Raw genomic sequence first — 13,076 nt, forward strand, 5'->3', positions numbered from 1 at the left:
TTGAAATACAATAAGCAATTTCCATTGAGTTTTCTGGACACTATTTCTTAATCATGTATGTGAATGCTTGATAATAATAATAATAACAGATGGGAAGCAGCCATGAATTCCTATTCCTTACTGTCTTCATCAGTGGGTTTTTCCATCAGCAAAATGTGAATGCCGCTTTTATAAGAATTCTACTATTTTTGCAAAGTTAAGATATGTATGAATGTAGTACTTGTGCTTGTACTTGTACTTGTACAGTACTACCTTGAGTAGCACTGTAAAAATATACTTGCTGAAATAGGTAATTTTTTATTTCAGTACTAAATAAAACCCCATTTTACAATGCCTTTTTTCTTCCAGTCTGGAGTATTCCTTTAGTTATGTGAAAGACATGGTCTCCTAGGCATTAACATTAACCACGAGACCTGTAGATCTATCAGAATTACGCACTCTAGAGTTTTCACCAGAATGCAGATCTGTAAAGGAACTGAGAGCAGGTACAAATATGAAGTAGATACAAATTGCTCTGAGGTCAAGCTTATTTGTACCCTGGTCCTTTGTTCAAAGCAAATCTATAATACTTAACAGATTGAGACACTTCTGAGAGGAAGTAAAACTGAAATGCACCCAAACTTCAGAGATTTACAATAGCTGAAGGTGCTCAGGCATCAAACTAGGTTTTAAAAGACTTGGAAGAGAATTTTTTACTCAGTATACAAAACCTGAAATAGCATCTTTCTTATGGAGAGCTCTCTCATAGCTGTCATGGCAGGCATGTGAAGTAAAGCTTTATTGTGTGGTACATACAGGTAAGTCAAATAAAACTTTGCAAAGGTGTGGCATACATCTGCTAGTCAGACTGACTTACTGACTCTCTTTAGCCAAGAAACAAGATTTGAAAGCCAGATTAATGGCAAGACACAGGAATCAATGACAACAGGAACACAACTTGAAAGACCACCCAAACCCATGCCATCACAAATGCCAGTTTTACTTCTCAAAATCCCTCAGGAGCAGAAATAAAATGCATTGTTACAGAAATGGAAGCTAAACAAGGAATAATGTGTTGGCATCAGTATTTAGATTGGTTTAATAATTCTTCTCTGACCATTTGAAATAGCTAGGGAACTGACTGCTAATAAGAACTGAGAACCTAATGCAAATGTTCTGTGAAGTCTGTCTTTCAATTTTCAAAAAATTATCATAAATGTAATTTGAAAGAAGCAGTAAAAATGGACATTTTTTATTACTGGAAAAAACATCCAAACCTAAGAATAAGGATGACATATAAAGTATGAAAAAAATCTCAAGAAGACTTCATCACAAAGAAAGATAAAAACATGCAATATGGGTAAACTATTTACCCAACTATGGGTAAAATTGTCTTTGTAATAGCTCATAATATAAATGCATAAATCTTTGAGTGAAGGAGACTGAATGTGGCAAAGCTCCCATGGCTTTTAATGTAAAAGCTGCTATTGCTGCCCATAGTGATTTGGAACCAGCAAATTCATAAATAAGCAAAAGGCAGACCTTTCAATCCTTATGCCAAGCTGATTAAAAGGATTGACTCATGTAGGAATGCGGAGGCAAACTGGTATCAAGCACATTGAATTTAAAATACGAAAGAGAGAGTAAAAATATGGAGTAACCATGGTGTTACCTGTAAAGTCAGAGAGACGGTAAGTACTGCGAAGAAGACAACCATCAACCCAAAACCTCCAATGAGAAGAGGCCTGCGTCCCAGCCGCTCAATAACTAAGCCCTGGAAAATAAAAAGTAGCATTTTATTTCCTTGATGAAGCACTGTAGGACTCAGACCATGTAGCACATTCGTCTAATAAATGTGATCATCAAAACTAAAACCATTAGAGCTGGTTTTATGATGCGTATCAACTGTCATGTGCTCATAATTGTGTTCACAGTTATGTTCACACAGTTCAACCTCTTCAAAAAAAACAAGTCAGCACAACATCCTTATTTGAGACCATTAAAAAAACTAGGGAACAATCAAAGCAGTACTTGGTATTCGTTTTATGCCTGGATTTCTTACTACAGAACAAATATAAACACATAGGTAGGAAAAGTGTGCAACTTGTAAATTCAAGATTAACACCGTTAATGTAGTAGATTTCAAAGTTACCAGGACATTTAGCTTCTTGTGTAGCAATTCAATAATACAGCAAGCAGTGTACATTAGCTGTAGAAAATAACTAGCATGAAGATAACTATGTGAAGCTTGATTTTTTGTCAGTGCATAAATAATTGTACATTGATTGAACTGCTTACAAATTTACACCAAATGTCTATAATAACGTTTTTAGAATATTTATTTTTTTAATGTCAAAATGTTGAAACAAATTACTGTCCCTTGTTTTTTGCATTTTGACTATATTAATTTCAATATCTCTCTGAATTTAAGCTTAAAAGGTTTAAAGTTTAAGATTAAAAGCTTTTTAGCATAGATTAGATTTTGATTAATCTAAAATTTATTTTTAACGTCTTTTTTCTTCAAACACAGAAGAAACAGTTGTGATTTTGGATATTTAATGTAATTAGAATATCCAAATAAAAGAAATCCATCCAGCAGAAAACTGCTCAGATAAGTGATTGTAACACTGATACTGATGCACTCATGCACATTTTGAATTTATATTTAAGGCCTGAAGCTAAATCAACTTTGTTAAAAGCAATCACAAAATCTGAATACTTATGTTATAGAAAAGAACACAATGAAGATTTTCTTGAAAAAGTGTAGCATGAAACAGTCTGTATTAGTTTGACTCATTAAATTAGGCTAATATCTATTTTAGGTTGCAACAGCTGATGTACTATTCTTGTTGATAACCACTATAATTACTAATTACAGCTGGCTTTCATGTGAGAAGTATGAAACAATTATACAAAGACTGAAATATACCAGTTCAAGTAAGTCAAAATCAGAATCACATAACTGCTTGCCATTTTTCTATTTACTGGAGACTGAAATCTGGTTTTGACACATGCTTTGAGCAAAAGATCAAATGAGCAACCAAAATGAAATCTGGGGTAAGGCCCTTAATTCACTGTGATGGTGCGCACCTTTCCACTGTGAGTGTCTAGAAGACATTCACTAAAGGAAATGACAAAGTCACCCAGGGAAAAAATTGCTTGTGCAGCAAGCACTTCTCCCACAGCACCGTGTCCAACAGAAGGTTTTAGACAGGCTTTAAAACATGCCAATCCCGCACCCTGGACTTCCACATCAGAGATGCACACTGTGATGTTGCAGAAAGCAACTCTGGGGTGAGCTTTAGCATTCTTTATTTCTTTAAATGAGGAGATAAACTCATTTTACACAGCCTCCACAGCTCCCATAATAGAATTTATTTCAGAGCCATGTTTAAAATAGACCTGCACTGATGTTATTAACATTTCACATTGTGCTCATGAGGTCCAAATACTCCAAAACTGCAACTGCTGCGCTGTAAAAGGCTCTACAAGATGCCAAGTATTTTCTACTATGATTTACAAACCCATTTTGCAAACACACGTGGCCATACACACGTAAAAGACATATTTTATGGCTCTGAGGGATGAAAAGTTATCTGATGGGTCCATAAGAAGACAGAGACTTTGGCAATGGATGCTTCTCATGTAACTTGATATGAATTATACATTCAGCAATAAATGTTGAATATGTAATTTGACATACCAGAAAATTTCCCTTATTTTTTTCCAGTTCTGGATTGGTGGTCATGATTAAACAGTCTTGGTGTAGCGCCAGCTGGTGGAGTTTGTATTAAAACAGGTTTTCCCCCTTAGAGGGGAAAAAGTTCATAGATGCCTCTCACTCAGAGCAAAAAAGGAAAAAGTGATAGGTTTTGGTTGTAAAGCTCAATGCAAAGCAAGTCCTCATAAGGGAGGGCAGTTTGGACCAAGTCCTCGAAAAGACGTGTATACATTTGTGTCTACACTGAGAATAAGTATTGTGGACATATTTGGCAAATCTAGGTTGATTGGTGAGGCACTCCCAGTTTTCACTGAGACCAGCCAAGCACAGATACAGTTACAGCAGATCTGTGGGTCCATATCCTTTATAAAGAAGAGAATGATAGTTTTTAATACACATTAAATCTTTTTTATTCAGACACAATTTGGGAAGAAGTAAAGCAAATCCATGTGTAATCATTCTTTTCCCTCAGTTGATGTCAAGTTTCCCAAGCATTCATCATTGATATTTATTTAATATAGTAGCAATAAGGAACTTTAATGCTTCAGCTTCTGGGCATTCCCTGTGGTTTCTGGCCCAAAGAATCTGTAGTTACAATTCTTGGTGACATTTCTTGTCATTTATGGAATGGACCAACTTTATTCACTGGAAAAATAAATAGGAATTCTCTCTTTCTCCAGAGGGACACTATGATGTACCAGAATTGCTGGAAATTTTATAATAATTTCCAAAGTTGATACAAAGTTAAGTACACTAACAACACTAATAAATCTAGGAAATAAAGCCTTGGAAGGTTTCACAATTAGACAAGATTAACTTGTGCAATTATGAGAATTTTAAGGCTAAAACCACCTCCAGTTTGTTCAGATCTGTGACCTACCTCTTGTGTTTCCAGTTCCAGCTCAACAAAACACATCTGCTTATGGCATAAAATTGAATGAGGCACACCAGTCTCTGCCAGAATGGGATGCTACACAGAATGAACCTCTTGAGAAGCCAAGCACAACAATCAAAATCACGTACCCTACCTGGTTATAAATTACAAAGCTGTGGTCTTATGAAAGACAGCATGTGTGTTTGGAAGGACATGGGTCTGTGCCTTTGCTGGTCAGATGCAATGCAGAAGTATTACAGGGCCCTTTGGCAGATCAAAGTTGTTTAACTGGGAGCCAATCCACAAAAAAGAAAAGCCTCTCAGGAAGCACCATCTTTCACCAAGGCCAAACAAGGTTTTTTTAATCATTTAAACACAGAGATGCTGTAACAGCCAGTCTGTTGAGCTGCTTAGCTCTACAATATTTCTAATTAAAATTTGATTTCTTTTTGAGGATTTCTTAAGAAAACCTATGACAGTACATCTGTACCTCAAATTTCTCTGCTGAATTTTTTGTTCCTCTTTTCTTGATGGAAAAAAAAAAGCTCAGTTAAACCCTGAATTTTTAGCAAATACTTGAAAAGAGAGGACTAACATGTCTTCTATAACAGCAAGTTTCCCTGGTGAAAAAAAATGCTGGTTTTGGGGTTATAAACAGAAAACAACTTCATTTTTACTTATGATTATACAAATCCAAAACTCGTTAACTAGCAAAACCCACTAAGATGCTTATGAGTCATAAGAAATTGAAGATGATTTACTAGTTTTCAAGTACTTATAGTTCCACTGCTATGCACTGATAGCTGTTACAACACGTTGTATATACGTTATGTATGTTACAAGACCCATAACAAGTCAAAATATACTATATGGTAGAGTAAATGACATAACAAGAAATTCAGTATATGTACAAGTGCAGTCAAAAAAAAAAAAGAATCACATCTGTTTTCTGTGATAGCACACTGAGTTATTTGCCCAACTGTGTAGGCTGATACCTGTTTATGTGCAATCAGAAATGTGCATTTGGAGAAGCCTATACCCAGTCATGGTAAATTACTGAAAATGTGTTAAAAAAGCACTGCATCCACTATTCTCTCAACACAAATATTTGGCGGTAATAAGGCAACTGATATGCAAACTATGTTAACAGTTCACACAAGTCACTTCTGCCTGGCAGAAAACACTTGTGAATAAAGTTTAAAAAGCAAAAGTCATTTTTTTCACTCCAGTTAGCTGCAGATACTGGGACTGACATAATGAAAGCAGAGTGCATTAAAAAAGATCAGACAAGCTTCTCTGGGTAAAATGAGTGTGTAAGTAAGTTCTACAGCCCAAATGGTAAGTCACTGGATAATATTCCACACTTATTCTCTGGCCCTAAATTATACTAAGAAAACACTATTGGATTTTCTTGATGTCTCAGTTCTGTAAGGCAGTTTGAAGTATATGCTCATGTCAAAGGGCAGTCACACTTTTTCACATGCTTTTTGGATATAGATCTGAGTAAGACATGTCTAGATTCAGAATTAATGTGACAAGATAACTCTGTGTTATTTCCATTTTAAATAACAGGATTAAAATGGATAATCACATTTATATCACTGTCATGTCTATTTATGACACAGTGTGTAGTATCTTGCATCCAGGCAGAGAAGAGGAACAGAAGACTGAGTGTTACAAATTGTGGGGTTTTTTATTTATATTTTTATGTATATCCATTTATCTACTATATGAATGATGCAATTATAAAACAAAGAAATGGGTTATTTTATATAAGTACAGAATTTAGAGACCTAGCACCAAATTTGACTACTTAAGCACAAGCCTTAAATAAATCTGTGCCTACCCTACTCTCACATCAGTTTGCTTTATCTGTGTTAATGCCACAGTAGGGTAAGATTCTATACATATACTGTAGGTGTCAGGCTAGGGATTACTATCAACAAAGGGTAAAACTGACTGCTAAATTTCTAAGCTCAGTCTGAACTAATTTGCAGTAAAGCATCCTTAATCAGCTTCACTTGACTGTGAAATTTTCCATTCACTATGAGAGGGTCTCCATACTCAATGCTTCCAGACCAGCATGACAAAGACAGCCCATGCAGGGATTCATTCTAACTGTCTGCTTTCCCCTCAGCAGTGACTGGCAACAACTCTTAGGGCAGCACAAAAAATCCCATTACCTTAGTCCTATTATATCCTTTCAGTAAATTATATATATTTCATAACCAAAGCTCCTTCTGTTGATGATTTATTTGTTGAAAGCACTAAGTTTGTGTCGATTTCGTGTAATCAAAGCTAGACTAGATCTTGACCATGGTCTATGAAAATAAAGCTGTGGCATTATTTTCAAATGACAGTATTTGAGTGCCTGATTCAGATCGTCTTGAATAGAATGGGGGAAAAATTACTCAAAGCGATTTTTTTTTTTTTTTAATATTCAGTAGCAGGATGTAAATCTCTAAAGCCTTCAGTTTCTGGATATATCATGCAGGAGGATTTGTACTACATAAATGCAGTCTGTAACAGTCCCACTATAAGGTCTTAGGAGTGGCATTATAAGATATACCTTCATAAGGAGACTTTTTGTCCTAGAAGGCTCTACATGGTTACTTCAACACATGTAATCTTTGTCCATCCAAAAGCCTAAGTGTGATAAAATGATTTGGAGATGCATGGAGACCTCATAGCAGCCTTCCAGTATCTGAAGGGAGCCTACAAAGATGCTGGAGATGAACTCTAATCAGGGACTGTAGTGATAGGACAAGGGGTAATGAGTTCAGACTTAAACAGGGGAAGCTCAGGTTAGATATAAGGAAGAAGTTATTTACTCTGAGCACGGTGAGGCACTGGAATGGGTAGCCCAAAGAAGTGGTAAATGCTCCGTCCCTGGCAGTGTTCAAGGCCAGGTTGGACAGTGCCTTGGGTGATATGCTCTAGGGTGAGATGTCCCTGCCCATGTCAGGGGGGGTTGGAACAAGTTGATCTTAAGGTTCTTTCCAACCCAGAACATTCTATTATTCTATGATTCTATGGTTAAGAAGTAATAATGTTAATGCATTAACACAGTCACACTCTGTGATTCACCCTGCAGTGAAAATGTGCCCACATGCACTCTGACAGTCAAATACCATGGTCTGTGAAGCTGCTTGGTTGGAATTTCTTTTCTACTCCCAATTCTTTCTGATTACAGTTTGTTCAATACAGTGACTTTTGAGTTCCTCTCTCTGAAAAGTTTGGATAGCACAGTTGGCTATAAAAGCCTCGTTGTAAACTCTCCCATATTGTTAATGGATATTTTTATGATTAATTGACCCAGAACAAAATAGCATAGAATTTCACTTGACATTTCTTTGTATGACAGTGAAGTGCTGATAACCACTCTAAGAATAGTTTTGCAGTTAGCTGAGCATTCACACTGTTATCATTTCATCCAGCAGACATCTACTGCGTTTTATATTCTTTAATCTCAACATGATGGACTTTTTGATACAACATGTAAGAAAACCAATGAAATTCACTGGCTTTAGGTTGCCAACAAAACTTGAAAATTGAAAGAAAAAATCCTATCCAGCCTGTTACAGGCCAAGATATTACCTCCAAATTCTGGTACTCCTAGAGCAACATCTTGTCAGAGGGGAGCAAAAGGGGAAAATGCCATGTTTGCCCCATTCTTACACTCTCAGAATCATAGAATGATTCCTCTACTCCTCTTACTTACAGCTTACTGGGGATTATGGGTAGGTGAAGGTTGACTCTGATCTCGTGTGAACACCACATGGGACTGCATTGAAAGTCTCACTAAAAATCAGATTATATCAAAGCTTCCTATGAACCCTCAGGATTAAAGTATTTGTTGCCCCATTTTTTCCACTGGTTGTCACTGGAAAGTATTTCTTCCTGTTCTAACCCCAGTGACAGTTTCAATACATATATATTGCATTACCCTTTAGATACTGTGGAGGAAATGTGTTAGGGCTAAAAACACCCTTATTTAAAGATGTGCCATGCCCTAAACAAGGAATCCCTTTCTGTATGTTAAAATCTATGAACATTAAAAGAAACACAGGCAAGTTGAAGAGCCTTTTCTCATAGCAACCCAAAGCAGAATTAAATTATCTCACCTAAGAAAGCCGACTTCCTTGACTTCTGTGTGATATTGCAGAGGGCTTCCTATATTCTTTTATGGTCTGCTACTGATAACTCAGTATTTTAACTCATTCCAGACTTTGCAAGCTTGTCTCTGTCACAGGCCTTTAAAAGCACATTAGTAACACCTTGGTGCATCACCTTATGGAAAATGCTTAAAGCATAATCTTCTTAATATAGTCATAGCTAGTCTCTTTCTGTGAACATTATATAAAGATGAAATGTGGTGTTACAGATGGCAAAATTGGACAAGGGATGTTTAATTTGAATAATATTTCCTTTTATTCTATGCTGGTTTCATGGCAGGGGGGATTCTTTCTCACATTAGCTCCTGTCTTCCTTTCCATTCAGCCTCTTGCCTTGTCAGAGAAAGGCACTGGCTATTTGTTCTTTCTGTCCCCTAAGACAACAAGTACATTAGATTAACCTCAGTTACTAAATATTACAAAAAAGCCACAGTAACTAATCTTACTAAAGAATAACTAAGTTTGTGGACTCCCGTTACTGTAGAATTTATAGAACAGTCTTCTAATAAACACAGATTTGCCAAGGAATTATTTAGGTTTACTCCGTCCTGCCTTAAAGCATGGCATCAGGTTAGTTAACTTACTGCTGTGAGACATCTATGAGTAGGAAATCTAATCAGTATTTCATTCCAGAGGATACCAAACCTTCAGAAGCAAACTGAAATTTAAGGTTTCTCTCATTACAAAGTGACTTGTCTAGCTAGTCCTCTAAACTGAATCTGCCTTCAGTACCGGGGTGGAGAAGTCTACAACTGACGAAAATCATATAGAAAGTTTAAACTGACTACCCAGGGAGAAGCCAGGGCACCAAGTATGCAATGCTACAACACAGGTACCTCATGAAGTAAACTACGAAGTGATGGTGGAAGCAGAAGTTGCGGCCAAATTATATGAATGAAAGGAAAAGGATGATGCATGTGCTTAATTTTTTAATGTCTTGTTTATGTGGCTTTTGCACAAGACGAAGAGGGATGGAGCTGTAGATAAAGCACGATACTAGCAGGCATATCACATGATCCGAGGTAATATGGAGCTATAAAAAGAGGATGGGATGTTACCTGACTTTCAAGGACCACATCAGCACTACTACTATTATGCTGCTGTTCCCAGGAAACACATTAAAGGGAGACCTTGAAATGTTTCCAGAGTTTGAATGATATTTTATCTGCTAATTATGTTGCAGTTTTATGGACTATATTTACTTTGATCTTTTCCTTTAAGAATTCATATAAGGCTTATTAATGGAGCTCATCAATACCTGAGCATTTGTACTGAGGATCAGTCTCATGACCACCCAACGTAGCATAATGATTAGAGATAATACATTATTTCATTGTGGACCTTCCCACTAGCTGTTTCATTTACAAGACCAAACCTTCATCTCTATTACTGATAGGAGGATCTACTGAAATCCTGGAATTATTGTTAGTAAATTCTGGTTTCTTCTAGCAAGAACAATATGTTAAAAAATGCCAGGAAAATTACATTATTCCCTTGCTTTCTCTTGCTTCTTCCCTGTTTCCCTCTGAGTAATACATAAAACCTGCAACTGACTGAATACTGAATGCTGTCAAATACATAAAATTAAAACAAAACAACAGCAAAAAGAGCAGCTGAGAGGTTGGAAGTGGATGGAAATGCCCATCCTTATTTTTAGGCATGAAAAGAATTTTTAGAAAGTTACTTGTAGAAATCAGAAGCTGCAAAACCTTCAATAGAAAAATACCAACCCCAAATTCATGCTGTTATTTCTTTAAAAAGCAGCAATGAAACATTTATAAAGCTCACTGAAATAAAATTAAGGCTACAGAACAGCATTTCTCTTGAACTGAAAGAGCAAATTTGAAGGGAGCAGAGATACTAGTACATGAACATTTCCAGAGGCACAGCAAGTAACTTGAACAGAGAAAGTATTAAAAACACTCCTCTTGGGCATAGGATAAGCTAAAACACATACCAGGAACCAAAGCAGACACATCCACCTACTATGTATGAACAGTATGCTCTGAATAAGCCTCACAAACTGATAGCAAAGAAGAAACTGAAAAGATGACAGACCCTATTTATAGAATGGCTTTAATATTATAGAGTCATCTCCATGTAATTTTAATCTGATGCCACAAAAAGAGAGGTGTCTTCTTCACTTAAATCACTGACAGGATTATCAGTATTATTTTTTCATGTGTCTTAAACAAAGAGACATTTCTGCAGTATCAGAAAGAAGAAACAGCAGGAGGTAGGGATTTACATACTTAATTATTTCCACACTTCATTATTTGCACCTATTAAAAATATTGTCCTTGTAATTAAAAACCAGAAATAGATTTGTAGAAATTCAGAAAGACCAGCAGAAGATCTTTGTGACCTTTGAGAGTTCTTATGTCCTAGACTATAAGAAAATATATTTGATAGCTGGATTTAGTTTAACATTTTGCAGGTCATAAGCAGTTGCTCTGCTACTGGAAAGGATTTTTTTGCCAAAACCATTATTCTGACATTTAAAAATGCTTGCCCTGTGTGTCCACTGTTGTGTGAATACATTTGTTATAGAATATATGAGGATAAGGAAAAATTCTAACACACAAAGGAGCATTTGCTTGTTTGCAACTTTTCATTCCAAAGACTTCTCCCATTGTTTCTTATTTATTACGGTGCACACAGATACGTATTTCCTTTAGCAGTTAACTCTTTACTCACCTACTAAAACTTTCAGGTTTAGTTTGCTCATTTACTGTATTTCTTTTTTATATAGTCATGTTGAAATAGGAAAGAAGAAAAGAGATGTGCATGGATAATTTTTTCTACTAATATGTGCTATGCTCAGTGCGTAGTGAATGTATGACCTACTGAGGAGCTCACATGTTATGAAAGTATGCCTGCTTGACCTCAGATGGCAGAATTTAACACAACATGGAACAAACTTGTGCAGCAGTGCTGGCTTACTTTTGCACCAAGCACAGCTACAGACTTTTACTCCTATATTTTTAAATGGTTGAAGAATTTTCCTCACTGTTCATAAGCTTCTATAGAAAACGTGTCAGTAAAACATGCCCAGTAAGACATATGGCTGTTTCTGCAATCCATATTGAACACACCTAGCTGTACTATGCCTCAGCCTTCTCCAGCAACACTGCCCTCTTCCTAGCAGACACACGAGAAGACTGAGATATGAATAAACCGTTACCAGGTAAAGTCATTCTACTGGGTGAAATAATTAATGAGTTCTCACTTTACATATTTGCCATTCCTGACTTCTTCCTCTTCACTCATACAAAGCTTCTCAAGATACAGACTTTTTATGCTCCTTTTATACACCTAGAGAGCATGCAAACCTATGTAGTTTTATACAAACTAGACAACTGGTCTCTTAGGATTGAATCTAGAAATAACATTTTCAATTGCTTTATGAAGCATTACACTTAGTCCTCAAGATACTATTCTATTTATATTTTAACCAGTATAAGGAAATAAAATCAATAATGTAAATATCAAGCGTGTAAATGTCTTTTTATAACTGTACTTACAGAAAAAACAGCAGCCACAGTTTCAACAGCACCAGTACTTAGAGTAACATAGGGGATTGTCTTATGATTGATCCCAGCTTCACTAAAGATGTTGTTTGTGTAGTACCAGATCTGTATCAGAGAGGAGAAAATGAGTTGTTAATCATTATGGCTTGAATTACAATATATTGGTATTCAGTTCAAGTATCTGATCTGCCAGATACCAGACTTGTTAAAACAGTGAACATTCGTGAATGACTGAGAACTGGGCAGAAGAACACAGGAAGGGAAGGTGCAAATTTCAGGTGAATTAGTCACAGTACTGCTGTTCTTCTGCTTGCAGACCCAGGCAGAATTATAAGCAGCTTTAACTCGATTTAGCTTGATTCACTTTAGGAGTAAATCAAAGAAACTGACTTTAAGCTTGGACCAGCTGATACAAATGGGTTTCAGGTAGAGTCACACCACTTAAAAAGCTGGTTTGGAAGGCTTTAAGGGATATGTCAATGACACGTAACAACAGGAGAGAAAACAAGAAAGAGATGCTGAAAGGCATTGCAGAAACCACTTCTTTTTGCACAGGAGGTGTGAGCTTTATCTCTCACTGCAGCATGGACATCTGCAGTCAAGTCATCACCCTAATACATCTTTATTATCGACAGAAAGAGAAGATACCTCTAGAGTGAGAATTGCTTGATGAAGAGTAAAAAGCTGCTTTTAGGATGAAATGAAACACAGGCTAGAAGGAACTGTCACTAATGGACAGAAACACAGGGAGCACAGGGTTACTAGCTTACAGGAAGTCTTTCATGTTTGGTCAGTAA

General features: G+C 36.3%; 1 protein-coding gene across 4 annotated transcripts in view; it reads right to left on the reverse strand.

The window, feature by feature from the left end:
- SLC2A9 (solute carrier family 2 member 9) overlaps positions 1-13,076 on the reverse strand; it is a 119,349-nt gene that overhangs the window by 37,197 nt on the left and 69,076 nt on the right. For all 4 annotated transcript variants that reach the window (XM_061379639.1, XM_061379638.1, XM_061379637.1 and 1 more), the window contains 2 exons: positions 12,274-12,384; positions 1,652-1,753 (listed from right to left, as the gene is read on the reverse strand). In XM_061379639.1, the coding sequence (XP_061235623.1) occupies positions 1,652-1,753; positions 12,274-12,384 (213 nt within the window). The remainder of the gene's footprint in view (positions 1-1,651; positions 1,754-12,273; positions 12,385-13,076) is intronic.

The sequence above is a fragment of the Neopsephotus bourkii genome, unplaced genomic scaffold, assembly GCF_033783945.1.
Source record: "Neopsephotus bourkii isolate Nb327-2 ecotype Australia unplaced genomic scaffold, CSIRO-AGI_Nbou_v1 NB_1780, whole genome shotgun sequence".
Classification (NCBI taxonomy): Eukaryota; Metazoa; Chordata; class Aves; order Psittaciformes; family Psittacidae; genus Neopsephotus; species Neopsephotus bourkii.